General features: G+C 35.2%; 1 protein-coding gene across 1 annotated transcript in view; it reads left to right on the plus strand.

Moving 5' to 3' along the window:
* LOC103663989 (muscular LMNA interacting protein) overlaps nucleotides 1-27,424 on the plus strand; it is a 134,944-nt gene that overhangs the window by 25,189 nt on the left and 82,331 nt on the right. Inside the window, 2 exon segments of the mRNA XM_040643588.1 lie at nucleotides 700-2,271; nucleotides 13,616-13,687. Coding sequence (XP_040499522.1) covers nucleotides 700-2,271; nucleotides 13,616-13,687 — 1,644 coding nt within the window.

The raw sequence follows: 27,424 nt of genomic DNA on the forward strand, positions 1-27,424 counted from the left end.
TATTAAATGTTCATTCTGGGAAATAATTAGTGTCATGTTTTTCATAAGTTAAAACTTGCTCTGTATTTCATACTTTGCTTTCACTCTCTTAATTTATCATTGTTGATGTCAATCAGGTTGATGTTGGGTGTGAATCTTTTGAATGCTGGTCATTTTTTGCAATTGCACAATGGTAGGAGTACTTTAAGTTTTGAGAATTTTAAACACTTGAAGTGTGCTAGATTTTTTAAGGATTATAGTCATTATATTATCATAGTCATATTATTATATTATACTATTATATTTTTACAATGGAAGAAAATCTATTTCATTTTCCAATGTGAATTTTGAAACTTATATTGATGGTGATTTAAATCTTTTCAAGTCACACAATTCCAAATTAAGATAACTGTTTTAGATTTTGTCAGTGAATTATTTTCCAAATGGAAACATGCATATACAATTCTATATTGATGTTCTTCAAGGGAATAAATGAGGCATAATATATAATACTTCACAGTTTGTTTATATTTTATTTCAAATTTAAAGCAGTGCCTCATTAGCACAACAGAATTTCTTCCATTTTTACAGAGGTTTGAGGTGCCTGTTTTGTGTAAACTAATAGAAGGACTGTTTGCAGAAATACACAAGCAACAAGAATATTGTGATTGTTTCACAAATAATGTCCTATTACAATCTGTCTATTTCTCTTTCCTCTAGTTAACTTCTTCTCCCACTACCTCTGAGCAGCTTGCCTGTAAACCACCTGCTTTCTCCTTTGTTTCTCCAACTAATCAGAAAACACCACCTGACCCAGTTAACCTCGACGGAGCCTCTGTGCTAGAGGAGTTCCACACTAGGAGGCTGGATGTCAGTGGGGCCTTGGTGGAAGAAACAACTACGTATTTTCAAACTTCTGCTCATTCTTCACCCTTTTTTGCATCGAAGGGCACCTCCTTGACGTCACAGTTTCCCCATGCCACTCAGTTATCAGGTTCTAATTTATCCAGTCCAAAAGCTGCAGATGAGAAACCTGGACTGGCATCTGAAGTTCTGAAGAAGACAACAGCTTTCACCTCGCATGTCCTTAGCCCCAGAGAAAGCCCGAGAACCACTTCTCCTTCACCATCCTCCAGTGCTTCTCTGAAGTCGAATTCGGGCTCGTACATACCTGTCCGTATTGTCACACATTCGCTCTCTCCAAGTCCCAAACAGTTTACCTCCTCTTTCCATGGGTCTTCTTCCACTATCTGTAGCCAAGTGTCATCTAGTGGAAATCTCTCAAAGTCAGGAGTGAAATCCCCAGTGCCTTCCCGGCTTTCCCTTCTCACTGCCATGCTGAAGTCAAACCCTTCTCACCAAAGACCCTTTTCCCCTGCATCCTGTCCCACTTTCTCTCTCAACTCCTTGGCTTCTTCCACACTCACACTTGATCAAAAAGCAAAACAAACCCCACCCACACCTAAGAAATCTCTCTCTAGTTGCTCTCTGAGAGCAGGGTCTCCAGAGCAAAGGGAACACCAGGTTTCTGAACTTAGCCAGCAATCCTTTCACTTACCTTTTTTTGCCACATCTGCTCCCCTTTCTCAGGCATGCTCCCTCTCTCCCACAAAACATGCTGGTAGTGGCCTTGTTTCTTTGAATGTAGAGAAAACATCACCCACTTCTTTGAAGAGTAACCCAACACTGTCCCCACTACAGACTGATTCATTGAGTTCTGTAGGTCTTCCTCCTGTTCCGCCAAGTGTTCCTTCACTTTCTTTGAAGGGCAAACAGGATGTTGACCTCAGGGGTCCAGAAAAGCCCAGGAATATTCACATACATCCTACATCAGTCTCCTCTGCATTATCTTCTCTATCTCCTCCCGCTAATCAAAGAGCCATGCTGTCCTCTCCAGAGAAATATTTCCATCCTTCCCCAGCTCTTTCAAACCTGATAAACAGATCCAAGAGAACAGCCCCACAGCTAGCTGACCAGGGGCAGAATCCTTCAACTCCTCCTTTACCCCCTGTCTCCAGTGCTAGCTCTGCCTCTCTTTCCAAATTGGGGTCCTCTCCTCTCCCTCATGCTAATCTGCCCACCCAGACACTCCAGCTGCATCCCTCAACACTGTACCCAAGTTGTGGCAGTGGTACCTTACCTTCAAGACCTGGAAAATACGAAAGCTCAATATCCAACTACAGGTCATCTCTTTCAACCCCATCACCTCCCATCTCTCTAACAAGAACCAAGGAGCTGATTTCACCTTGTGCATTGTCCATCTCAACAGGCCTTGAAAATAAGAAACCCAAGGTATTTTTTTGCACGTTGCATGGTGCATGCTTATTCTGAAATATGGGAGAATCTTTTTTCCAGGGGAAAAGTAATTATGATATTCATTCTGCTCCTACACGGAGTTACAGAAAGTATAAGTGGGACTAGGATTTGGTATATTTGAATGTGGAGGTGAAATATAATCTAACTAAAAATGTGCATGTTTTGGTAAAACTCTTTGATCTTGCAAATCCTCCTGTTATGGTAACTTCTTATATCTATGACTCCAAGGGCATTTTTTTCAGGCATAATATGAGTTATATCATTGATCACAAAGATGGGATTTAAAGCAGATAGTTCAGATTTGAGAATACGATACATTTCTCATTATTTAATTACATGGACCGTATTGTCCAACAAAATATCATATATGGATAGAATAGTGACAGGAGCAGTGTAAAATAGAATATTATCCTAGGTCCAGGTCCACGTTATTGCCAAGGCAAGTTGAAAACTTTCTATTTCCTTTGTTGGCATTCATTTATTATTATTGATTTTTCCCCTTTTACCAAGTTGATTTCTTTACTGCTCCTCATACCTCCTCAAATCCATGCCAATATGGATTTAGCTATATACGTATAGGGCAAAAGGGAATAGAAATTTCTTTTATATGTGAATACTATATTTGATTTATTTTGAACACTAAATACTTAGGAATTATGAAAAACAGAAAGGGTGGATAGGCTGGGTATGAGGAAATAGAATTGAGGAGGAGAAATACTAGCTTCTGAATGCTCGGAAGCAACCCATTGAACAAGAATGTAACATTGGCATTTATTTATTTATTTACTTATTATTTTTATTTATATCATTTTTATTATTGAAGTATAATCAACAATTTATATTAGCTTCAGCTGTACAACAAATTGATTCAACAATTTTATGCATTGCTCAGTGCTCACCATGATAAGTGTAGTACCATACAATACTACTAAAATATTATTTTCTATACTGTAGTTTCATTTCTGTGGCTTACGTATTTTGTAACTAGAAGTTTATAATTCACCTCCCCTCTGACAACCACCAGTTTCTTCTCTGTATTTAAGAATCTGGTTTTTTGTTTGTCTTTTCTTTTGCTTTGTTTTGAGATTCCACATATAAGTGAAACAATATGGCACCATGCCATGTTGGTGGGATATAAATTGGTACAGCCACTGTGGAAAATAGTATGGAGGTTCCTCAAAAAATTAAAAATAGAAAACACCATATAATCCAATGATTCCACTGCTGGATATTTACCCAATGAAAACAAAAATGCTAATTCAGAAAGATAGAGGCACCCCTATGTTTAATGCAGCATTATTTATAGTAGCCAAGATATGGAAGCAACCTAAATATCCATCAACAGATGATGTATAAAGAAGATGTAATACGCGTGCGCACGCGCACACACACACACACACACACAGAGGAATATTAAGTAGCCATAAAAAAGCTTGAAATCTTGCCATTTGCAACAATATGGATGGACCTATAGGGTATTATGCTAAGTGAAATAAATCAGATTGAAAACCATCAATACTATATGGTTTCATTCATGTGCAGAATCTAAAAAGCAAAAGAAGCAAAGAGAGAAACAAAGAGCAGAATCGGACCTGCAAACACAGAAAACAAACTGATGGTTACCAGAGGGAAGGGGGGAGGAGAATGGGCAAAATGGGAGATACAGGCTTCCAGTTATGCAATGATTAAATCACGAGAATAAAAGGTACAGCATAGGGACTATAGTCAATGGTATTGTAATAGTGTCTTTTGGTGACAGATGGTAGCCCCACTTGTGGTAGACGTAGCATAACAGAGATGTTGAAGCACCATGTTGTACATGTGAAACTAATGTAACATTGTGTGTGAACTATATTCAAATGAACACACTTAAAAAAAAAAAAAACGACCCTATACTCTGGAGACTGGCATTTATTTTAATATGAGAAGGGAAATATTTGAAGGTGTGATCCATAGAGTTCATTTTTACTGGTAGAAGGGCAACTCTGCTCTAGAGCATACCAGCTTCCCAACTATTCTCAAATAATTAGGATGTGGATCCTACAGAACCAGAATTTGGTTATTGTTGTATAAATAAAATAAAATTATGAAAGTGCCTGTATTAGGAAGGGACTGCGATTTTTAGTTCAGTGCATTGAAATAACACAGTTTGAGAGCTTCCAAATTCCATGGAGATTGTGTTCAACTCTGTTACTGTTTGAATGATGAAGATGGGAAAGATAACCCACATGATCTTGTTAATGATGTTGTAATACAATTCAACTTAACAAGCATGCAGAAAACACCTGCCATATGCCCATTATACCAGCTTTTTTGGGGGATTTGTGATTGTGTATCTCTATGTTTTAAGGAAAGTAAGTGGTAATTTGTCTTTAAAAAAATAATTTTTTTTTCAGCAGAAGAAAATATACATAATGTGGAGGAGCTATATAGAGTTATTAAATCTACAATAAAACTAGAAAACAAGTATAAGACAATATTAACAGTATAATACAGATTATGTATAATTGTTCACTGAATTCAATGTAATAGAAGTATTACTATGGGGTATGGCTAGTGAGGGAAGTTATAATAAATGTCAGGCCTGTAGGAAATGTTTAGGATTTAGCTTAATGAAGAGGGAAGGAGCTAGCATTTCAGAAACAGTAAATAGCCTGACCAAATATACAGAGGATGAACGCAGAGGAGTATATGTAGAGACATAAGAAAATTGGTCTTACCATCAAATAGTGATTATTGTAATAATAATTGTTTTAATAGATATCACATTCTTTTTGTGAGATGAGAACTATCCTAGACAAAATATACAAAATAGTTAAAAATTAATCAAGGAGACTATATCAGTTACTTTTTATGACTGTATAAACTTGGTAATATTATTTTCTTCATATTATATACCAAAACACAAAAGCATAACTCATATTATCATTTTAGCCTGATTTAATAACTCTCATGAAGGAAATCATCATTATGGAATAGTCAGAATTATCAATTCCTATAATGTTTTTGGTCATTTAAAAATGTATTTTTTAGAGATTATTAAGTTCTTGTATTTTAAACTTTCAAAGCAAACAGGATGGAGAAAATCTAACATTTTCTATAATTCTAAATTTAAAAATCTTATTTATTTGAGGCAAAATGACCTGGAAATTATCTTTTCAATACATATGTGTGATTACGGAATTCATTTGTGGTATATTAAAAACAACCTGGTGATGTAAACATTACCGTCTCCTGAATTTATTAACAATTATTTCTTAAACCATAGTGCCATATGCTTAAATTATTCATTACCTTTGTGAAAAGTGATTTTACTCCAGAGGCTTTTTCAAAGTTTTTCTGTTTGTGGTTCACTCTGCTTTCTTCACGTTTTGTCCTGTTCTTGGAGAGTTAGAAGAGGTTGAGTGCAGAGGTCTTTTGATCTAGTCAAGGTCTTTTTTGTCCTAAAATCAAGTTTGTTGAAGATCTGTTCTCCCCCAGCTCACTTACTGCTCCCAATATTGAAGAATTTTCAGCATTTGCTTTATTTTTTGTTTTATTTTTTTAATTTCCAAGTTAAAAATTTCAGCTTATAGAAGTACATGATAAATTTGATGAACATGAAAATCTGAAGAATAATTAATCTCATTTCACCTGCTTTTTGAACAAAAAAATATTTCTTATAATGGGCAAAATTTATGATAACTTCTGTAAAAATAGTTGCCCTCTGAGACATGCTGTTCTTAGTATATTTATTTCTTCCTTGCTTCTTGCTATTATCTCTCCAGGTAAAAATCAGTCTACATTTTTTTTTTATTGCAAACTATTATTTGCAGGAGTTGTAACTTGAGCATAAAAATTCATTAAAATGGATGGTGGAATCCATAAATCTTATCCTGGTTTCCTTTGATGTTTGACTAGTTTTGTTTGAATTGCTAAGATTATTTCATAGATTGGTAAGAGGAAATAGACAAAAGCTTTGGGATATCAAAGAATTCATATGTGTCTATGGATTGTTTCTTGTCTTGCTATTTCCACTGTGGTGCTAATCCAAGCACAGGGCACCTTTGAAGTCAAAGAGCTTCAGATTTAGATCAGCCTCACTCAGTGCCAGATCCCAAAAGAAAAGAGGTCCCAGAATACAAATGGCCATCAAATTAAAACATGAATGCTTAAAGGGTATTGGTTCAAAATGTGGGCCCTACTACCCTTTGATATTGAAATAAAATGGAACAGCTAGCGTATACTGAGCTAAATTCAGATATGAAACATATTTGATTTTTTTCATAGAATCTTAAGGTTCTGAATCTGTTTGCACTAGTATGATATAATTGATACACTTTAATTTCAGATATAGTTTTAAAATATTATTTCACATCGTAATCATGGCCCTAGACAGGATGAGCATCTCCCCAAAGGTTGCTGAGTTTACTCTTCGATTAACATCTATATTGTTGAGGTGTTTCTGTCCCTTGGGAAAGCCTGGATATCATAAAACTAATTCCTGGGGTTGTATTTGGGTTCCCAAGATATTTGGTCTTCATTTATAAAATAGTTTAAATTTTTCTCCTAGTGAATTATCATGGTATTCCATGTGGGGATTTGAGGACATTACCTTAAAACCTCAAACATTTTGCCACTTACTGAAGATGGTTTGAAGCTTTTTTTCTAACTATGAGGGGGTGTCCTTGCCTGGCCTAAAAGCTATTTGGACACATAGCTTGGAAATCAATTGGGAGCATTTTAATATTTCATGAACTTTTATAGTTGGTGTTTTATTTATAAACTCTCATTCCTTGAAGGCATCAACGTGTTTCCAAATACATCACACCAAAAACTTGGTGACAACAGTCTCTATGTGATTTTCTCCATTTCTGCTGACCACTTGTAATTAGGTAAATGAGTAATAATGGAATGTACGTCCATGAGCTAAAATAGTTGATGTGGTTCAAGCAAATCATCCATTCATGCAATGGACATTCATTGGGTGCTTATTATGTGCAAGGCATATTTCAAAGTCATGAGGATGTTGCAACAAAATAAAATTGCAAAATGTTTGCTCACAAAAAGTTTATAATCTTGGTTGGAAGAGAAAAAATCAGCAATTACCACTACCACCTCCCCACTGCCATAAGTAAATTTCCTTGTGTGTTAGAAGGTCATACATGGTACGGAGACTAGTATAGCGGGGTAAGGGATAGTGTCACAAATTAATATTGGGTAGTCAGGATAGGTTTCTTTGGGAAGGTGACATTCAAAGAGGTGATGCACCTCAAGAGATTATAGTCAGGAAAAATATTGATGTCAGAGAATGCTTGGCAAAGATAGGGGACAGTGTGGCAAGAATGGAGTTAGTATGAGGAATTTGAGATTGTTAGAGAGTCATGTAACTGCAAGCTGGGGCCTGTGGGGTCCTGTAGGCAGGCCACTGCTTAGTCTTTGCTTTTTAATTTGAGTAAGAAGCCATTGGAGTGTTTTGAATAGATAATTGGCACAATCATGTCTATCTGGCTGCTGTGTTAAGAATAGACTGTGAGAGGGTGAAAGAGGAAGTAAGGAGACCTTAGGAGTCTGTTGGAACAATCCAGGCCAGTGATGATGATGGCTCTGGTGAGGTTCGAGTAGTGAAGGTGAAGATCATATATCTGTACATATTTGGTAGGTAGGGTAACAAACATTCGCAATAACATGTGAAATGATAAAACAATTGAAACCAGGTATATGTATTTTCTTGTTTCCTTTTTTCTCTTTTAGTCCGATTGTTTTGTACTCCACCTCCTCTACAGAGTTTTTGGTGCCTTTGTGGAAATTCTAGATTTTCCGAGGTTCTCCCATTCCTGCTGTCTGTTGCTTCCATCTATGTACTAACCAGTTCAGGTTCTCATTCCCTTTGTTTCTCTCCAGCTAGCCTTTCTGAATTGAGCTTAGCAGTGATTCACACTCAAGGGTCAGTGATTGACAAAACCTTCTTTTTTACTCCTTGAGGAGTATTTTCATTTTAATTCAAGGATGGGATTGTGCAGTTTAGCTCAAAAAAGGGATTTAAAAAATAAGGATTCAAGGTCATGAGTTCAAATCTTGGAAGTTCAAATCTTGGAAGGACTTTGGAAACTAATATTAGAAATATTAGAAATGCCTTTAGAGCATACTTGGAAGGGGGAAGAGGGTCTCTAATCAGTCAGGTGTGTCTAAGATGTGAACAGTATATGAGGAACTAAAATTTTGTTTCTTCATGTCCTCTAAATCTTACTGTAATTTTCAATAAAATACTTCAGTTTAAATCAACAAATATTTGCTGAATATCTCTTCTTTACCAGGTTGGTATTAGATATTGGAAATAATAGAAAATAGGTCTTCTCTAAAAGACCTATCAGGCTAATAGTGATGTCAAAATATTGTAATACAATAACGTATGTTTAGAGTACTAGAAACACACCAAAGATAAATCAGTCATGGACAGGGGTCCTAGGAAGAGAGTTGTTCAGGGAAATTTCTTCCCTCACCTTCCCTACTGCTTCAGTTCTCAGGATCACTATAGAGATTATGCTCTGCCAATAATTCAGGTGTAAGGGGGGTATCTGGGCAATTTCCTTCTGTGAGTTGAATTAGGGCTTGGGTTGAGCTTTTGCTTCAGGGAGATTCTGACTCAGGCACTGCATGCATGGTCACTGCATGGTCACTGATGAGTAGGAAGTGTACATTTGGAGTGATGCTCTCATTTCTACTCATGGGTGAATCAGGAAGGAGAAGTTGGCCGTAGTGGTAGGGAGGCTCTCTGCCAAGGTTCACTCCTGTTGTTCATGTAATCTGAGGTTCTGCCCTTCACCAATACTTAAAGTGTAACCATGAGTTCAAATTTCTGATTCTTGAGGCAACTAATATAGTTTTCACTGGGATTGCATGGGTCTTTATTACTGAAGCCTGTGGTAGAATTTTAGGCATCAGCAATAGCAGATAGGATAGTGGTGAGAAGTATTTTCTGAAGGAGAAAGATGTGTTGCTGGCCCCACCTTTATACCCAGGATTTATGTTGCAATTATCCAGGATAAATAGGATTTATAAATAGGATTAACTCTGATAAATGTATGTAGTAAAATAGCATTTCCTTTTCTAAACCTTAATTTTACCCTGCACCTGTCATGTAGTGAATATTTAAGAAATATTTATTGGGGGTGCCTGGGTGGTTCAGTTGGTTAAGCGCCCGACTCCTGATTTTGGCTCAGGTCATGATTTATGCTCATGAGATCCCCCCCGCCACACGAGCTCTTTGTTTCTGTCTAAAAATACAGAAATAGAAAAAAAATATTTATTGAATGTTGACCAAAAGCACAGATTACAAATTGGAGAGATACAGTAGGTATCATTGAATTTTTTGCTGGGGTCAGGCTAGTCAGTTCTACCTTCTATGATCAGTTGATGGTGATTCCAGCCTTTAACACTACAACCTACTATTCAAGTTATACTTACCTTGACTAGAGTGATTTATAATTTTAAACCAAGGAAGGGAAACCAATAAATTTAATTTAACACCTGAAAGACTTGAAATGCTAAAGAAGAAATACGTTCTAAATTAGAATATTGTTAAGAGAATCCTGAAGAAATAGAGTGAACCCAAAAAGTATCTCTAAGCAAATCCCTCAGCAAGAATGATTTTCACACTGAAAAGGAAAGACTACATATGTCTTAAACACTCATGAAACCCTATAGATGAAGAACTAGAAGGAAACATCTATATGCTCTAAATTCATATCTCCTGGCCTACATAAATTGTATCTCAAACAGATGAAATTTCTACTTCTATTGTAAATGATGGGAAATAAGAGATTTACTGGAAAAAGAAGTGAGCCATATGTTTTATTTTTCACAAAAACGGAAGGTAAATTTTGAAAATGATTGCCTATATTCTTAGTTTGTGATTGTTTCCAAAAGCAGTTATAACTGAAAATCAGACATTTTCTTCAAGTAACAAATGTTTATTGAATTGCCTTGCAAGTTCTAGCTTTTGTGATTTTTTCATGATATCATGAATAAGGAAAGCCATGTGTGGTGTAATGACATCTTTCTGTGAACTCACATTTGTTCTGAGTGCCCAATCTAAAGCATCCTTGAGGTCACTTTCTATTCCAAGACCCTATTTGAATTTTCTGTGAATTATTTATCTCGCTATGACTTTTTTTGCTTTCTTATTTCTTTGCTTTTAGTTTGTCTCTGTTTATTAGGATGGAAGCTCTAGAGAGTAAAGTCTTTGGCTATTTTGTTCATTACTGAATCTCTAATACTTAGAGCAATGTAGGTCACAAAGTAGATACTCAATAATATTTTGTTGCGTGAATTCATTAGTTGAACTGTCATATCCAGATAGATTTACAGGATAGATTGATGTCCACCAGGTTGGTAGGACCCAGGAGCCAAGAGCTCCTTATCCTTGGTATATGGACTTGAATGAAGATAAAAATGACTTACCTAACAAAATAGTTCATGAAATAATATGAAAATTCTTATCTTCGTAGTTTGCAATACTAAGCAGATGAAACTGGATAGAGATAATGCCTGAAGTACTATTAGGGGTCTAGAGAAAAAAAACAAAACTACATGATAGAGTTTAATTTCAATGGATGTTAAAAAAAATGAAAGCATTAGGGATTTTAGGTGGTAGCATACTCGGTGTGATCCAACAATACGAAATGACTCTAACTTCACCCTCCTGTATATTCTAAACTGACCACAAAAACCAAGGAGACAAGTCCAGTTATTATTATCTTCATTGTATTAATTGAGTTTATTGGCGATATCTTCAAGGTGACGATCATATTCTATTTTGTGTTAAAAATAAATCTAGTTTAACACACACCTTTTTTAAAAAACATTTTATTTATTTATTTAGAGAGTGAGTGCATGAGTGTGGGGAAGGGCAGAGAGAGAAGGAGAGAGGGTATCCCAAGCAGGCTCCATGCCTAGTGTGGACCCTGACATACCCCAATTTCATGACCCCGGAATCTTGACCCAAGCCGAAATCAAGAGCCAGATGCTTAACTGACTGAGCCAAGAACCCCAACACACACCTTTTCAATATGTAAAGGAATATTGACAGAAGAAAGTGATGAAGATAGTGAAATTTTTCCATTGAGGATCAGTAAGGAGGGCTTGGTGGAAACAGCAGCACGACTACCTTGCCGAATCGAGCTCTTTACGTGTGTCACCATTCCAAGGTGGGGAGAGAGGACCAATGGAGTAAGTTAGCAGGAAGCATATTTTGGCTCAGAATAAGGGAGCATTTTTTTTTTAAATCACTTTTAACAATTAGGCCTAAACGTGCTGTCTTGGGAGATAGGCAAGTGTTCATGTGGTAGCTGAACAGAGGATTGATCAGAGAGATTCTTGTCTTGGATGAGGGGGTTGAATGAGATGGCCTTTAATATCATATGTAATTCTAAGATCTCTGGCATCATGTGTACGATAACAACATATCTCTCTGTACAGGCTTATCCAGCTATATACTTTGGGGCAGTTGGGGATAGGAGAACAAACAATGCAAATGATTGTGTGTCCTGAGATGAGAGGCAAGGGCCTACGGTAGATGAGTGCACAGTTGTTGACTTGTGTGCCTGCGTCCAAATCCCAGCTATGACTTACTACCTAGTGGCCTTAGATAAGTTACTTAGTATCTGTGTACTTTAGTTTCCATATGTAAACTGGATGTGACATAGAATCTACCTAATAGGTTGGTTGTGATCATTAAATGAGGTAATGCACATAAAGCTTCTAGAATGGTACTTGGCTCATCGTGATTGTTAGCTATTATTATTATTAAAACTATTATTACAATTAAGTATCCATAAAACCATCATGGAGTATTAATGATATGTTGTTATGTATTCTTTGTCTGCTTAGATATTCTTTGAGAGAAAATATTATCTTATAGAGAAAGCATGGATATTGGATCCCAACAGGCCTGTGTTCCAAACCTCTTTCTGTTCTTTATAAGCTGGGTATCTTAGACAAGTCACTTGACCGTACTGTGCCTCCTTTCCCTACTGGTTCTTTAGCTATAGGGCTTCTGTAAAATTAAATGAGGCAGTGTATATAATTTGCCTAGTACTAAGTGCCAGCTCTTAGTCTCCACAAAGAGATGGCATTTCATTTTCAGTCCTTATCCAAAATATGTCTTTTGGGGACTATAGAGTGCTGGGTCAGTATAGAGACAAGGGCTTGAAGGCACTTGAGACTTTTCCTCCAGGCCTGGCATTTTGATTTTTCTCTACCTCACCTTGTTTCTAAGGAAAATGAATCTGTTACCTTACCTTCCTCACATCATTTTAATGGAAGATTACTTCAATTATATCCATAAAACTCAAGGCTTTATTTTATTTGACTATCATGTCTTCTTCTATGATCCTGTGGTCTGCCCAGGGAATAAGATGGCTTGGGAGTCATGTGCCAATTTCTAGCTGGCTCTGGGCCCCTGGGGAAGCTGTCTGAGACAGGGGCTTTTGAAGCGACAGGAGCCTTGACCTTGGATAAGCAGTGTGGGACCCAGAACAATATCAAAACTGGGCTTTTGATTATGCATAGTGTCCTGATTTATACAACTTCCTCAGGCTCAACCCTCTCTTAAAAATACTCCACAAAACTGAACTATATTACTCCAAGTTTTATTTAAAATTCAAGATGTTTTGTCATTTGATGCATTAATATCACTGCATTAGAAAGAGCAGGAGATGATGAAGTTTAAAAAAGTGAATTTAAGACCAAAAATTTGGCTTTCTAGTTTTTTCGTTACAGAGTTAAATTGCTGATGTTGCTTCTATTCAAAATATGCTACTTATTAAATATTGCTGCTAAATTTTATGTATTCTGACCCTCGTTTTAATGAATAATGCAAGAGAATGTATCAAGGGTTCAATTAAATGCATTGGCATAACGTTTGTTAATTATGGCACTATAAAGAAGAACCCCTTTCCTTTGAGAATTAAGCAAACCAAAACAAAAAAAAACAAAAATCCTGCCCACATTTATAGACTAGTAGTACTCCTATGAGGAACACACTGCTTATGAGAAATTTATACGTAACTTTGTAGAAATGGGTGTTTTTAAGTTCTGAAACTGTATAGCACATAATTGCCTATAATCCCTAGGCTGATATTTTACCGTGATACTCCTTTGTTTCTCATTCTAATAAAATATTAACATGGTAAGCTAATTTTTTCTGTCAAAAACAAGTTGTAATAACTGTTTTCTTCATTTGATAACGTGTCATTTAACTTGGCAGAACTAGTCTAAAATTATGTTCTATTCTTCCCCCTTTTCATCTCCACTCTTGCCTTCTGGTTACTCATTCTAGCAATACAAGACCAAGTCAAGCTACAAGGCTTTTGCAGCAATCCCTACAAACACATTGCTTTTGGAACAGAAGGTCAGTGTTGGCTCAAAAGCAGAGGGAATTTTATGTTTCTAGTGTTGTTTTTGTTATGTGTTCTAAAATGTCTGTTTTGAAGTTCTGCTTTTACTAAAATGTTGCTCTTAGTTTAGGGTCACATGATGAAAGCATCTTGGTGAATAGAATTTGAGACATCATTGATTTATCACCAGAGGCTCAAAATGGGCTTAGAATTGTCCAGTCCACTGTAAAGCAGACCTGGGAAACTTGATTCAGATTTGAATAGATCCCTGTCCTTTGGAATTTTAAGTGGTTGTTATATTTAGGAGCTTCTACCTCTTTTCACACTGATCAAAAGAGTAGAAGCAAAATGGGGTTACATGAGAGCAACTGGCCAGTTTGGTCGAGACTTGGTGACTAGCAGTGGTTTCTACAAGGTAGAAACATGTTAGCTGAGTATCCAACTTAGAACCTAGCATGGGCTAAACCTCTTTGTCCATTCTCACCAGGCCCTGATGCTACCTCCATGAATGGGAAAGAGGATTAAGATCATTTCCAGTGTCCCAGCTGCTTTCACGTGCCTCTAGGGCATTTTTGCTTTGCTATTAAGAGTTATTAATTATAAAATTACAGGTTTCTGCTTCAGTAGGTAAATTAAATTAAAGCCTCTTGTTAAATAAGCACATTACATATGCGCAAATGAAGGCCAAATGGAGGATTATATCAGAATTGAAGTGAAATCAATTACCAAGCCAATGAAATTATTCATTTCATGTTATTTTTATGATATTTATTTAGGCAGTTTATCTCGGTGCATTAAGCCTATTTTTTTTCTGTGTAATTATAGTGTTTCAAATATTGTTATTATCATTTGTCAAAATGTTAATGTTTGCCAACCCGGTGGTCTTTTGACCACTGGTTTATGAATTTACTTGCTTGTTATTTTAGTATGATCTGGGAAATAAAATCTTTGCATGATCTCTTGTCTAAAATGTAGGAATCACAAGTAGGAGATGCTCAGTAGCATACAGGTGGGTGTTAGTGGGCAGTATCTCTTTTATTATCATCTCTGATCACTAACTCTGATTTATCTACATGTGGTCCAGAGTCTATGCTCTCTATGTCTGAATGCTTTCAACTCTGGGGTTGAGGAGTTGCTGGACTGCAGAGAGATTGGCAAGTTTTTCTCTAGCTTCTCTTCTGAATTTCTACCTTTTATAGCTCATGAAAAGATGAGATGGGCCTCAGCACTGATTTCAGGAGGCTTAGGAGGATGCAGGAAGTGACACTTTCCCAAGTTGTCCCTTATCCTTTATCTGGTGTTGTTATGTTGAGTCATAGTGCAATGTTTTCTCACCGCAGACCCTCTGCCCATTTCAGATGGTTATTTCTGAAATATGGTCACAGTGTCTGACTCTACAGAAACTCAGTGCCAGGCAAAGAAAATAGGGGCCTGTTGTTGTCCCTCCATCATACTTGTCTCACATAACCTAGCACATTCTCCTGTACCTGTGGGCTACCACTATACTAGTTTTCTATTTAGAAAAATAAGAGTTAACTCTTCTAAAAAGACTTTTGTAAGATGAGGCTGGATATCATTATTGGTTCCAGAATCTTTGTCTACCAGCTCTCTTCTCTTCCAAGTAAGTGTATTTTAGAACTTATCATCTATTAGTTGGTCATTAAAAATGAAGAATCATTAGTTTAAGTTCCAGTATCATCACAAACCTATTTCATAAATGTATACGGTAACATCACTATGTTTTGAATCTAGTGCAAGTGCATACAGAGGAGGGTTTTGTGTTTTAAATTTTCAATAAGACAGACTCTTTAGGAAAATTTTTTTTAGTACAACAAAATATAAATATCATGATGTCTAACTTACAATAGTGTTTTTCTAGGGGGGATTGACAATTGTATAAACACTAATGTGGGTAATTGTCTCTTGGCTAAGAGAAATTTGTTTTGGACCATAGATACATGAATTGTTAGAAGGTCACAAGATATGACATATGTTTGTTTTTTCTTTAGAGTTGTATAATCTCACTTTTTTTTCTTTCTTGCTGGCTTTTCTATATTGTGTGTTGTTCCATGAGAAACTTTAATTTGTAAGAATTTTCAAATAACAAAAGTCTATCTCGAGATTTTATCAGCATTTATGTCCATATTCACTAATATTGAATGGTATTTCCAAGCTCCTTTCATGGTGGTAGTTTTTTAAAAAAATAAATCCAGTACTTTAGGTCTTTTTATTCATCTGTTTATATACTAGAACTCAACCTAGGCCATTAAAATCAAAGGGACTTATTTCTGAAATGAGTAGGAAAATTAAGACTCTAATCATCAGAAATTCTGTTTGGGGAAGAATTAACACTTTGGAATATTTTCTGAGATCCCTTTAATATTACACAGAACACCACAATTAAAAGGAAAGGGGATGCTGCAGTCCCATTATAATATTCTGTTAGGGTCTATGCTGTGGAATTTTTTAAAAATAGAACTAACGAATTTAATTTAGACAGTTTAACCATTATTCTCCCCCCTAACTACATTAAACTCACCGTTGATGTTTTATACCATATTTTCTTTTATAGTATATGGTATAATTAATGAGGAACTAGAATCACTTTAAGAAATAATACTATTTTTAAAAGCAAGATTTCCTCCAAATTGAAGTACAGGCATCCCTTTCAATCACATATTAAGCTATTATTGAATCACTGGATTGGTTTCAGCTTTAATCACCCCTAGATGAAACCCATCATTTTCAAGAGTACATTTTGTTGGCAGGGGACGTGAGGTTTCTGGGAGTTCTGTTCTGTAATTTATTGTCTGCATCAAAACTTAAATTTGTAGCTTATTCTGTATTCTGTAATTTTTTCCCCCCATGAACATTTAGGAAGAAAGCATTTTTAGCTAAAGTCTTAACTAAGGCTTTATAGGAAGAGATAAATGTAAGGCATATTTTAACGTGTTAGTTTCATAGTCTTTGGCTTCATCTCCTGCCAATAATCATCTTCTCCAAGATTGAGATGAGGATGAAATACAAGTGATTATAAAGCAGGAACAAAGTAATCAGATCAGCTTGCATTTGTGACTGTCCACAAACCTTATTACAATATGTTCAACAGTATTGTAGAGGAAATAATTTTGAAATGGACATTACTTTTCAGTCTTGCTCTGTGTGCTACTGTTCTTTTCAGAGAATGCTAAAGATCTTTTTCTTATCAATTAATTTTTCTTCTTATCATCTGGGTCTGAGAGCAATAGGTAAAAAAATTGAAATTAAACTGAAGGACTCATATTAACATTCTAAGTAAATGGCGTTTTATTTTTATTATGAAATTATATTAAGGAAAGGAAAGATGAAGAAAGGAATATTTCCATGAAATAAAACAGTATGCGTCTTTATTGTTTCACAAGTGATTCATATTTTTCCATGAAATAATATTTTTTAAAGCAATTTAAGTTCTCTGTTCCTTTCCTCACAAGTATTCCTCAGGATAAAAACAAGGCTAGAGTTAGGTACCATTTTCCAACAAATGGCATTGCTATCTGCCATTTTCAAGACACATTTAATTCATAAGCTATGTGAGTTTGAAAGAAGAATAATAGAGTAGCTCAATTTTATACATAGCACATTTAAATTGTAGGGTTAATTATTTAAATAAAAGTTAAAATAAGAATTATTTTTTTCCCAGTGGAAGGAAGTTAAAGAATAGCCATTCTGAAGACAATTGTAAAAATTGTGCTATAAAAATGGATAGTTAAGATTTGAGATGTCAGTTTTTAAATCAATTTATTCTAAATTGCCAGCTTAAATTTTTAAAGCATGAGTCGGTAAACTTTAATCTGATTAAACATATGTCTTTGGGTGAGAATATTTTAAGATCTCTGCATGTCTCAAAAATTTAACAAAATCTGGTTGCTAGCTTAGCATATGGCCTATACTAGAGAGACATCTCTTAATTGATGAGTACAAGTGAATGCGTTCCCATTTCTCTGGCAATGGAAAAGTGCCCAGGACCTAAATCTATTCCAGTTGGTTTCCCCTAGGCAGTTGTATACCATGCACATGTCTCTTTTAAAGCACTTACCAAACCATATTTAATTATACGCGTTGGTAGGTGTTTTTTCTTTTTTTCTACTATGAACTATTTGAGGGAATATTGTAGTTTTTTGTTAAATGTTCATTGAATGAATTAATTTAATTTGCAGCTGGTTAGGTCACTAATATGTTCAATTTTATTTCATAGGATTTTAAGCTTTGCTCATAGAATTATAAAAATTAAGGACCCTAATGTATGATAATTGGGGTGATGATAATTAAGAATCTTTCTTTAGGATAGAATAAACTTCAATTCTACTTCCATGGAAAAGCTATAAAGGGCCTTCCACTATAAGGGAAGTAAGTTGATTTTGGACTTGGTACATTTTAACAATGAGAAAATACAATCATAGTGGCTGTCATATTGAGTATTCTAGTAAATCAGACACTGAGCTAAATGTTTTGCTATCCTCACAACTCTGTGAAGATTTTGATGTTCAAAGATGCCAAGTAAATCCCCCACAGCAACAGAGCTAGTATGTGGGTGAATTGGACCTTACATGATTATTTCCCAGCCTTTTCCTGTTCACAATGCAACAGTGACATCAACTAGCTAAAGTGAAATATGGAGCAAGAAATGATGATTTTGGATTTCTGTCTAAAATACTTTTTTCTCATTACTTGCTAAAATATATTAAAATCCTCATCAAATTAGAGCAACAAAAGTTTTTGTTTGGTTTTGCCTTTTTTTTTTTTTTTTTAGTGAGGAACAATGAAAGAGAATTGGAAGTGATTTAGCTCTGAGACTTGAGTGAGTGAAGTTTACAAACCAGCTCTGATTCCTTGAGTTACTGAGATGAGGCACATTACAATGAAGTTGGTTTGGACTGGAAACAAGGCACACCTTTCTGACGTCCTTGATTAAATGAAGGAAAAATATGAATTCTCCTGCTATTGAGTCTTAATGAATGGGTTTGAAATAGGCTGTAATGGTTTACAGAAATTCCCTTCCTTCTGTGTGGTAGGCACAGATGTTCAACCCTTCAAAGATTTTGGGATTATAAACGCCAAGTAGATTTCCTCAATTGTTGAACATTTTAAACCAATAGTGAAAATAATGTAATGATAAATATGTCTTTATCTTTAAAGAAGCTGTACTTTTAACTATCTGGAAGCCCTTTTGGCTTACAGTGTACATTTCCCCCTTTTCTTCAGATCTAAATGCTACTCGGACCTGAATCTCCAACTATATAATCAAAGTGAGATTTATTGGCTGCGGATATCTCTAATCCTACAAATGCTTTTTTGTTAATGACTGCAAATCAAACAAGGGTTTTGTCGTCTTCAGAGGATTTATTCTACCAAATACATAGCTGGCCAGATTAACAAAGTATAGGAGCACTTAGGTTTAGCATTGGTCTTTTTGTGGGGGGGTTAATTTGATCATGACTAAAACAGAGTAACTGGCCCATAAAATTTCTGAAATCCAATCTAACTAGACAGTCTAGGCATCACAAAAAGTTATGGGCCCTTTTAGATTATTCTTCCTTTGAAAATAGTTTACTTTCTGGCTCTATTTAGAGTACAATTGATTCATGCTGTCTTCAGATTTTTAGAACTTAATCCTATTTCCTAAGAGCAGGTTAGACTGATTTAATATATCTGACTTAAAAGTGCCTGCAGTTCCATCAGAGTTCTCCTTTCAGGTGAGAAACACCTATTATAGTTACTGGCACATAGTCCCATAAGAACTTTGATTTACAGTGCTCGTTCATAGTCCTTGGCTCTTAATTATAATGTAGTGCTGCACTCAGAAACCATTTTCTACTCAAAATCTGATTTACTAGGTCTCTTTTTAAAAATTGGACTGCACAGTTGAATGTTCTGAGCAAAAGATAACTACTTTTAATGAAAATATTCCTGATAACTTACATTAGTTAAGAATCTTTAAAAAATAGGATTCAAAGCATTCACCATTTATGTCTCACTTGGTTATAGTCCAATTTGGTAGAAAATATACATTTTTAATAAAAATCTTTTATTGGAGAATATTCTGAGACAACTCCATTCAAAATTAATAAATCTAAAAAAACATCAATACATTCCTGCTGGCTAAGGTGTCAAAAAGCAATCTATGGTTAGAGTTCTTTTTAATGGAGATTTAATATATTTTCATTTAAATATATTTTTGTACCACAGAGAAAAAAACTCTTTATGGCTGGCAGGAGTGAATCAAGATGATACATTTGACAAATAGCTACTCATTAATTTAAGAAAAATCAATTCTAGTAAATTTCCAAGCTATTGAAACTCAAAATAATCTTTTCTCCAAATTTTAATGCAGTCTGAGTATTGTCCTATTTCAAAGTTTTAGCATTATTCACCTAAGACCAATTATCCTTAATTTTCCAAGGGTTCTGAGTAGATAGTTTTTTCATTCTTTGAGTAAATTTCAATATTTTAAATGGGCTACTGAAAGTTGTGTTTGCCTGTAGTAAGTTCCTACAGAGTAACCAAGATATTAACCTGATTTGATTGTGGCTGAAAAACACCTGCTCATTACATTAACACCAATCATATGCTCAGATCTTTGATGGTAAACAAATTTAACTGAAATTCAGGGGAAAAAAAAGTAAAGTATTTGTTATTTAAAATATTCAAAGAGTTTAAGCTACTTCTCTAGAACATTTTACCGAGGAGGATTAAAATCATATTATTTGTAGGATTCATTTATTCACTTAACTCCATTTAGTTGTTGCTTTACCTTTTCAATTCATCCTAAAAATCTTTATTGATCACAGATCACTGGCTCTATCCTGGGGTTATAAAGATAAATTCCATATTTTTCTGATTGTGATAGGGACAAATGGTCCAGTTGGTTAGAGATACTGTTGAAAATATATGCTATAATATGCTTAAAGTATGTGCAAAGTGAAATGGTGCCCATTCTTTTCCTAGTATGAGGGCCAAAAATACTTCTTAAAGGAATTTGATTAGGATCTTTAGGGATGAATAGGAATCCTTGAAGTGAGCTGAGAGTGAAGGAAGGACAATCTTGGCAGAGTTAATAACATGTAGTTAAAAGGTAACCACAAGGTCAAAGAATTCAAGTGGTTCTTTGTGGTTGAAGAGCAGCTTGCAGATGAAGAGAAAATAGAAGGTATAATTGGAAAGGTGAAGAAGGACTAGATCAAACTGCTCCCCTGAGGAGTTTGTTCCTAGTCCTTGTCATTAATTTCTGACTTTTTTCTTATCCATAATTATCATTGTAATTAGAAGCCGTGTGTGGCATAAAGTCTAAAATTAAGGCCCCATATTATGTGCCACTTTGACATACAGTGAAATCGGAGGGGCCTCAAGTAGCCTAGCTTCAAGTTCCCCTCCCCACTGTCCACCCCCAGATAAGGTCCCCTAACCCTCCTTACCAAACTGACCAGGTGCAATTCCTTCTGAATCAAACAAGCCAATCACAACCTTCTACAAACCGGGGGACACGGACATCACCCTCTTGATACTACAAAGCCTGCCTTCCACCACCCCCGGTTGTTTACTTTGTACCTGAGCACAACCCTTGTGTGGCCCAGTGTGGTGTGCAGCATTCTCTTCCTCAAGGCTGTGAATATATCTGACTAAGAAACTGTTGGTTCCAGCTGCCCCGTGGTAGGGGTCATGTATTTGGCCAGGCCCATAACAGCAAGGTAGATAGGTAATTAAGACACTGTGTCAGAGAAAAATTAAACTATCTGAACACCAGCTAGGAGTTATCTTTATGAAATTTTCCATTCTTGCTCTACATTACTCATTACTAGTAAGTTTAGAGGAAAAGGAGGAAGGCAAAAGAGAAAATTTTTATGATAAGAAAGAGGCACTCTCACACATTTCTATTAGGTTACCATAGGTAATGTTTTATATTGTGTTAATTAATGCAGAATAGTAGATTTTCCAAAAAAATGTCCAGACAAAATTTTCCTTTGTGACTTATTGAAATGAGGAGATGGTAAATTCTTATTTTTAGATATAACTTTTCTGAATTCTTAGGAACATATCCTAGGCCAAAATGACAACTAGCATCTTCACATGGTTCCTGTTGGTAAAGATTAATAGTTCTGGATCTGTTATATCACTGGCTCTGTTAGAAGGTGAAAAATTGATTCTGTTGAGCCTTAGATTGCATGGTTCCACAGCTGTGTGACACTTTCTGGTGCGAATATGCGTATATCATACTGATAATGAAGAAATGAGAAATAGAAGGTTAATCTAAATAATGGGATGGGACAGCCTGTAATTTTCAGTTGAATATGGCATTTGCATGTGATTCACCCCAAATATGAAGCTGAGCTCATAAAAAAGTAGAGGATCCCCAAAGATCAAATACCAAAAGCAAGTTGAAATGTAGACTTCTTAGTTATTCTGAAGATACTGTGCTCACTAATCATAAGGATTGGGATTTACTATCAATTTGGTGAAAGGAAAGATTTGGGGCTGAGTGAGATGAGGACTAGAATTGTCTCCCTATCATAAAGCCAGGGTCTTTGAAGGGTTACACTCTCAATTACAAGATGGAAAAGAAAAAAAATTCGTAAAGGGATATGACAAGTGAAACTTCCTATGTCAACCTGAGCTCAGGGTAGGAAAAAAGAGAATCTTTAACCATAAGCCTACCCTGAAGTGGGTTTGAGATTTGAATTTACACAGTCTCTGTGATAAGGAAAATTTGTGCTAAAAAATTAAAATTAGTTTGTTTCCTTATCCTGCTAGTAATGGAAGAGTAGCTGGTATTGGACCAATTCTTTTGTGGGAAACTATGGTAAACTGTGGGCAAAATACAAAAAATTAATTGTCTAAAAGTACTGGACCCCATGACCAAGAGCGGGTAGAAACTGCAGTAGTCAATGTTTGTAAAGAGATGGAGTTGAGTGATTTTCTAGACTTTATGAGTTTTTCATCTAAGGGAGGCTCCTTGTCTCTTTACTATGTAGCAAACGAAAACTCAGCAAGAAACCGGCAGGCTTATGCGATGAGGAATCAAAGAAAGGGGAGAATCTGGGAAAAGAGTGAGTCACAGAAAGGAAGCTGCAGATGTTGCCTATATACTCTGTCCAAACCCCTGGATGACCATTGAATTATACTTGTGCCTGTTAAGTCCAGCTAAGCCCAGCTAAGGATAAAATAACCGAACAGAGATTCCAGCTGCTGCCCACCGTCAGGGAGACAGAGTTTGGAGCTGACTTGATTGCCTGCTAAAACTAAACAACAATAACAAAGTATCTACGATCCAAAAATTTCTAATTTCTAGACATACAAAGAAACAGGATAATGTAAACCATCCACAAAGAGAAAATGTAACTCATGGAGATTGACCCAAAGATGTTCCAGTGTTGCAATTAGCTAGCAAGGATTTTAAAGCTGTTCTTGTAACTATCCTCAAGGGTATAAAGAAAAATATGTGGATAATGAATTATGTAGACCTTCTCAAAAATAGAAACTAAAATAGACTCAAATGGAAATTCTAGAGTTGAAAAATAAAACATTGGAAATAGAAAATTCGCTATATTTGTTTAAGAAAAAATTGAAGATGCAAATGTGTCAGTGAACTTGAAGATAAATTGCTAGAAATTACCTGATCTGAATAAAAAGGGAACACAATTGAATAGATGGACAGAGTTCCAGTGACATGGGGGATGATATCAAAATGTAATTAGAGTCTCAGAGGAAGAGGAGGGAATGGGGCAGAAAAAATATTTGAATAACTAATAGCCAAAACTTTTCCAAATTTGGCATATTATGTAAGTATATGCTTTTTAGAAGCTCAGATAATCCCCAAAATGTTTTAATTCAAAGAAAACCATGCCTGGGCATATACCAATCAAACTTCTAAAAATCAAATTTAAAGAGAAAATTTTGGAAGAAGTCAGGGAAAAATAATGCATTACATACTGAGGAACAACAATTCAATAATTGCTAACTTCTCATTAGAAACAGTGGAAGCCAGAAGACAATGGAATGACACCTTTAAATGCTGAGAGAGAGAGAGAGAGAGAGGAAGAAAACCTTAATTGTGTTGCTAGGGAAAAATCCCTTCAAGAATGAAGACAAAATGAAGATATTTTCAGCTGAAAGAAGACTAAGAGTATTCGTTGATTACAGATTTGTACGATAAAGTATGCTAAAGAAAGTTTGTCAAGCTAAAGATAAATAATGGTGAATAGAAACTCAAAACTTCAGGAAGGAATGCAGAGCATGGAAAATAATAAATATGTGGATAACTATAAAACATTATTTTGTAAAAATTCCATTAACATACATATAATTGTTTAAGGCAAAAATTAAAACATGAAAACGTGGTGTTGGCAACATATTTAAATGTATTTATAAGGCAATTAGAACGTAAAAACAAGGGTAGGGGGTCAAGAGAGCTATACAATTGCTAGACTCTTGAATAATATGTGAATTGAATCTAGAATTTGTATTGCTTGGTTTAAACCTTGGTATAAACAGAAAAATTTTCAAGGTTAATTTATAAAAAAAGAAGTCTATAATATTTATATTAGTTTTAACGTAAGCCACACTCACTGCCACAGTGGACAAACCCTGATATTCCAGTGGTTTAACACAATCATTGTTTATGTCCTTTCCATATCACAGTTTGGTGGAGTTCATTTTGGCTCTCCCACGTGAGTTCTAAGTAATTCAGTGATTTAGGAAGCTAGTCTGCTTCCATTTTGTATCTTAGTTATCTGAAGAAGGTGAAAGAGAGAATGATGGAAAGTCATATCTACTCTTAGCACCAGAGGTTATGTATGACTTCTACTCATATTTATTTCACAACAATAAGTCACAAGCTCATACCTAAATTCTTGAGACCAAGGAAATGTGTATCTGTGTCTGAGAAAATGAAAGTCTCTGGTGAACACATAGCATTTTCTTTGCCATGATATCCAAATTAGTAGAGGGAAAATGAAGTTGAAAAAAACAAATTTAATCAATTAAAACATTCAAAAATTGAATAAAAATAAAATAGGAAGGGTGAAACAAAAATAAAATAAATTTTTTGGAAACATTTAAATATATAAGTGATTGTATAAATACCGCACGCTAACCGATTGCGCCACTGGAGCTCCTAAATATATAAGTGATTGTAATAAAAAATGTTAACCTCTCCAATTAAAAGACAATGGAGATTAAACTGGATCAAAAAGTGAATTCTGGACACTGCTATTTATAAACCACTGATTTTCAATGTTTGAATGCAGGAACTTGAAAAAAAAGAGGCAAAAAATGATGTACTAGTAAAATGCTAATCAAAGCATTAGCTTATATCAGGCAAAATAGTTATTAAGACATAAGGAATTACTAGTGAGGTAGAGGGTCACTTCATAATGCTAAATATTTAATTCATGAGGGAGGAATACTTCTAATTATGAACATAGCTAATAAAATGGCTTCAACCTATGTTGAGCAAAAATTGCTGGTATCAACAGGGAGAAATTAACAGACCCACTATAATTCCCTGAGATCTGATGATAGCACTTTCAATTATTAATAGAATAAGTATGCAGAAAACCCAGTAAAGCTATAGATAATTCGAACAAAATAATGAATAATTTCAATCAGATACATACACACTTGCACACATGAAGGCTGCAGACAACAGTTAGAAGATACATATTTTCTTAAGCACAAATGGAATATTTACAAAACCATGTCTTATGTCATAAATCTCAAACTTCATAAAAAGTCACATTATGAAGAAGAAATTCTCTGGCCATAATATAACTAAATTAGTAGGTAATTTTAAAATTGGGAAAAATCCTCATATTTTTAAAAATTAAAAGGGAAAACCACTTTTAGATAACCCATGAGTCTAAGAAATATTAACAGAAATGTTTAAAGATGTATTGAAAATTGAATGACAGTGATCATACTACATATCATAACCTGTGAAATGCAACAAAAGGAATATATTCAGGAAGGTCAGGATAAATCCAAAAAAATGTAGAAGGAAGGAATTAGTAAAGATATGAACAGATATTACTGAAATGGAATATGAATATGCCAAAGAAAATCAAAGCCAAAATGTAGTCCAATTAAGAGATGAGAAACTGATTGTTCTCTGGAGAAATTGATTATTAAAAAAAGTAGGTAGATGCAAAGAAATACGAGAGATGATAAAGGAATGGGACCAAGATGGCGACATAGGAGGCTTCTGAACTTCCCTCCTCCCGCAGACACCCAAATGTACAGCTGTACGTGGAGTAATTCCCTGTGAGAGAAATCCAGAAACTATGTGAGTGACTCCTACACACTGGGTGAATGAGAATATCAACACAGGTGAAAAAAAAAAAAAAAAAGGCTGAGACACACTGTCCTTATAAACTCTAATACTGGCACAGCTCCATGCAGTTGGGAGAGACTCCCCAACGCCCAGCTTCTCCGTGAAGCATGAAGGATTTAGACCACATATGTAGCATGCCAGCTTTTAAGACTCCCACTCAAGGGAGTGACTTACTAGTTAAGAAAGAGTTTCTTAAAGGAAACACCAATCACAAAGGAAAATGATGAAAACTTTGACTATATTGCAATGCAAACTTGTGTGTGTTATCATAACACATCATGGAAATCATGAAAAGGGAAGGCAAGACTGGGAGAAGACGTTTGCACCACGTCTAATTGACAAATACTCTGCAACCAGATTATATAAGATTTTCCGACAAATGAATAAAAAGGAGACTAACCAATAGATCCATGAGTAAGTATTAAAAGGAAACATGAATAACCAGTAAACACCAAAAAGATGCCCAACCTCAAAAATTATTAGGCAAATTCAATATCTTTAGTCTTAAACTACAAATATGTTGTAAAGAAATGTGTACATAGGTGAGAGTTGTTACAGTTTCTAATAGGAAAAATATGGGAGCACCCTAAATATTCAGCACTAGAAGAAGTATCCGTTTTGTTGAGGAATTTGCATACAATGGGATATAATGTGGAGGTAAAACAACTAAATAAAGAGCTAAATGGAAAACAATAATAAGGGCAAGAGGAAACTTTCAGAGGTGATGGACGTGTTTATGGCCATAGAACGTCAACATGGTTTCATGGATATATACTTGTTTCCAAATACATCAGTTGCATCCATTAAATAGGTACAGCTTTTTGTATGTCAACCATACCTCAGTAAAGTGGTTTAAAACAAACAAACCAACCCCAAAATTTCCAGGAGCATATGTTGTACTTACAGGAAATTAGAAGAATTGTACAACATAACCTTATATATTGTTTAATGATGTATAAATATATTGATATGTTTTAAAAATTAAAGACATACACATGATGATAAGCACAAAATCAATGAGTGATGACTTCTCAGGTGCATATGGAAGATGAAAAAGCGAGCAGGGAGGAATACACACTGGTTTCCATTATTTTGTAATACTTTAATTCTTCTTAACAGAGTACGTACCCTCTACAGTGTGCCATCTTCCTTTCTCCATACCTGAACTCTGTATCTGAAGTAGATACCTGAACTATCTCACAATAAATAAAAAGTATGTTTCAAAAGATTTGGATGTCATTTGAGGCCAAGTCTGATGAATAAAGTAACCAAAACTTTTTGCATATAAATGATTAAAAATGAGGCAAGTTTCTTTCCTGTGTGCGCATGTTTCTTGTTAAACTGGCCCAGAGCATTTCCTCAAAAATAGTTTTTGTAGTATTTTGAGAAA

The sequence above is a fragment of the Ursus maritimus genome, unplaced genomic scaffold (assembly GCF_017311325.1).
Source record: "Ursus maritimus isolate PB19 unplaced genomic scaffold, ASM1731132v1 scaffold_29, whole genome shotgun sequence".
Classification (NCBI taxonomy): Eukaryota; Metazoa; Chordata; class Mammalia; order Carnivora; family Ursidae; genus Ursus; species Ursus maritimus.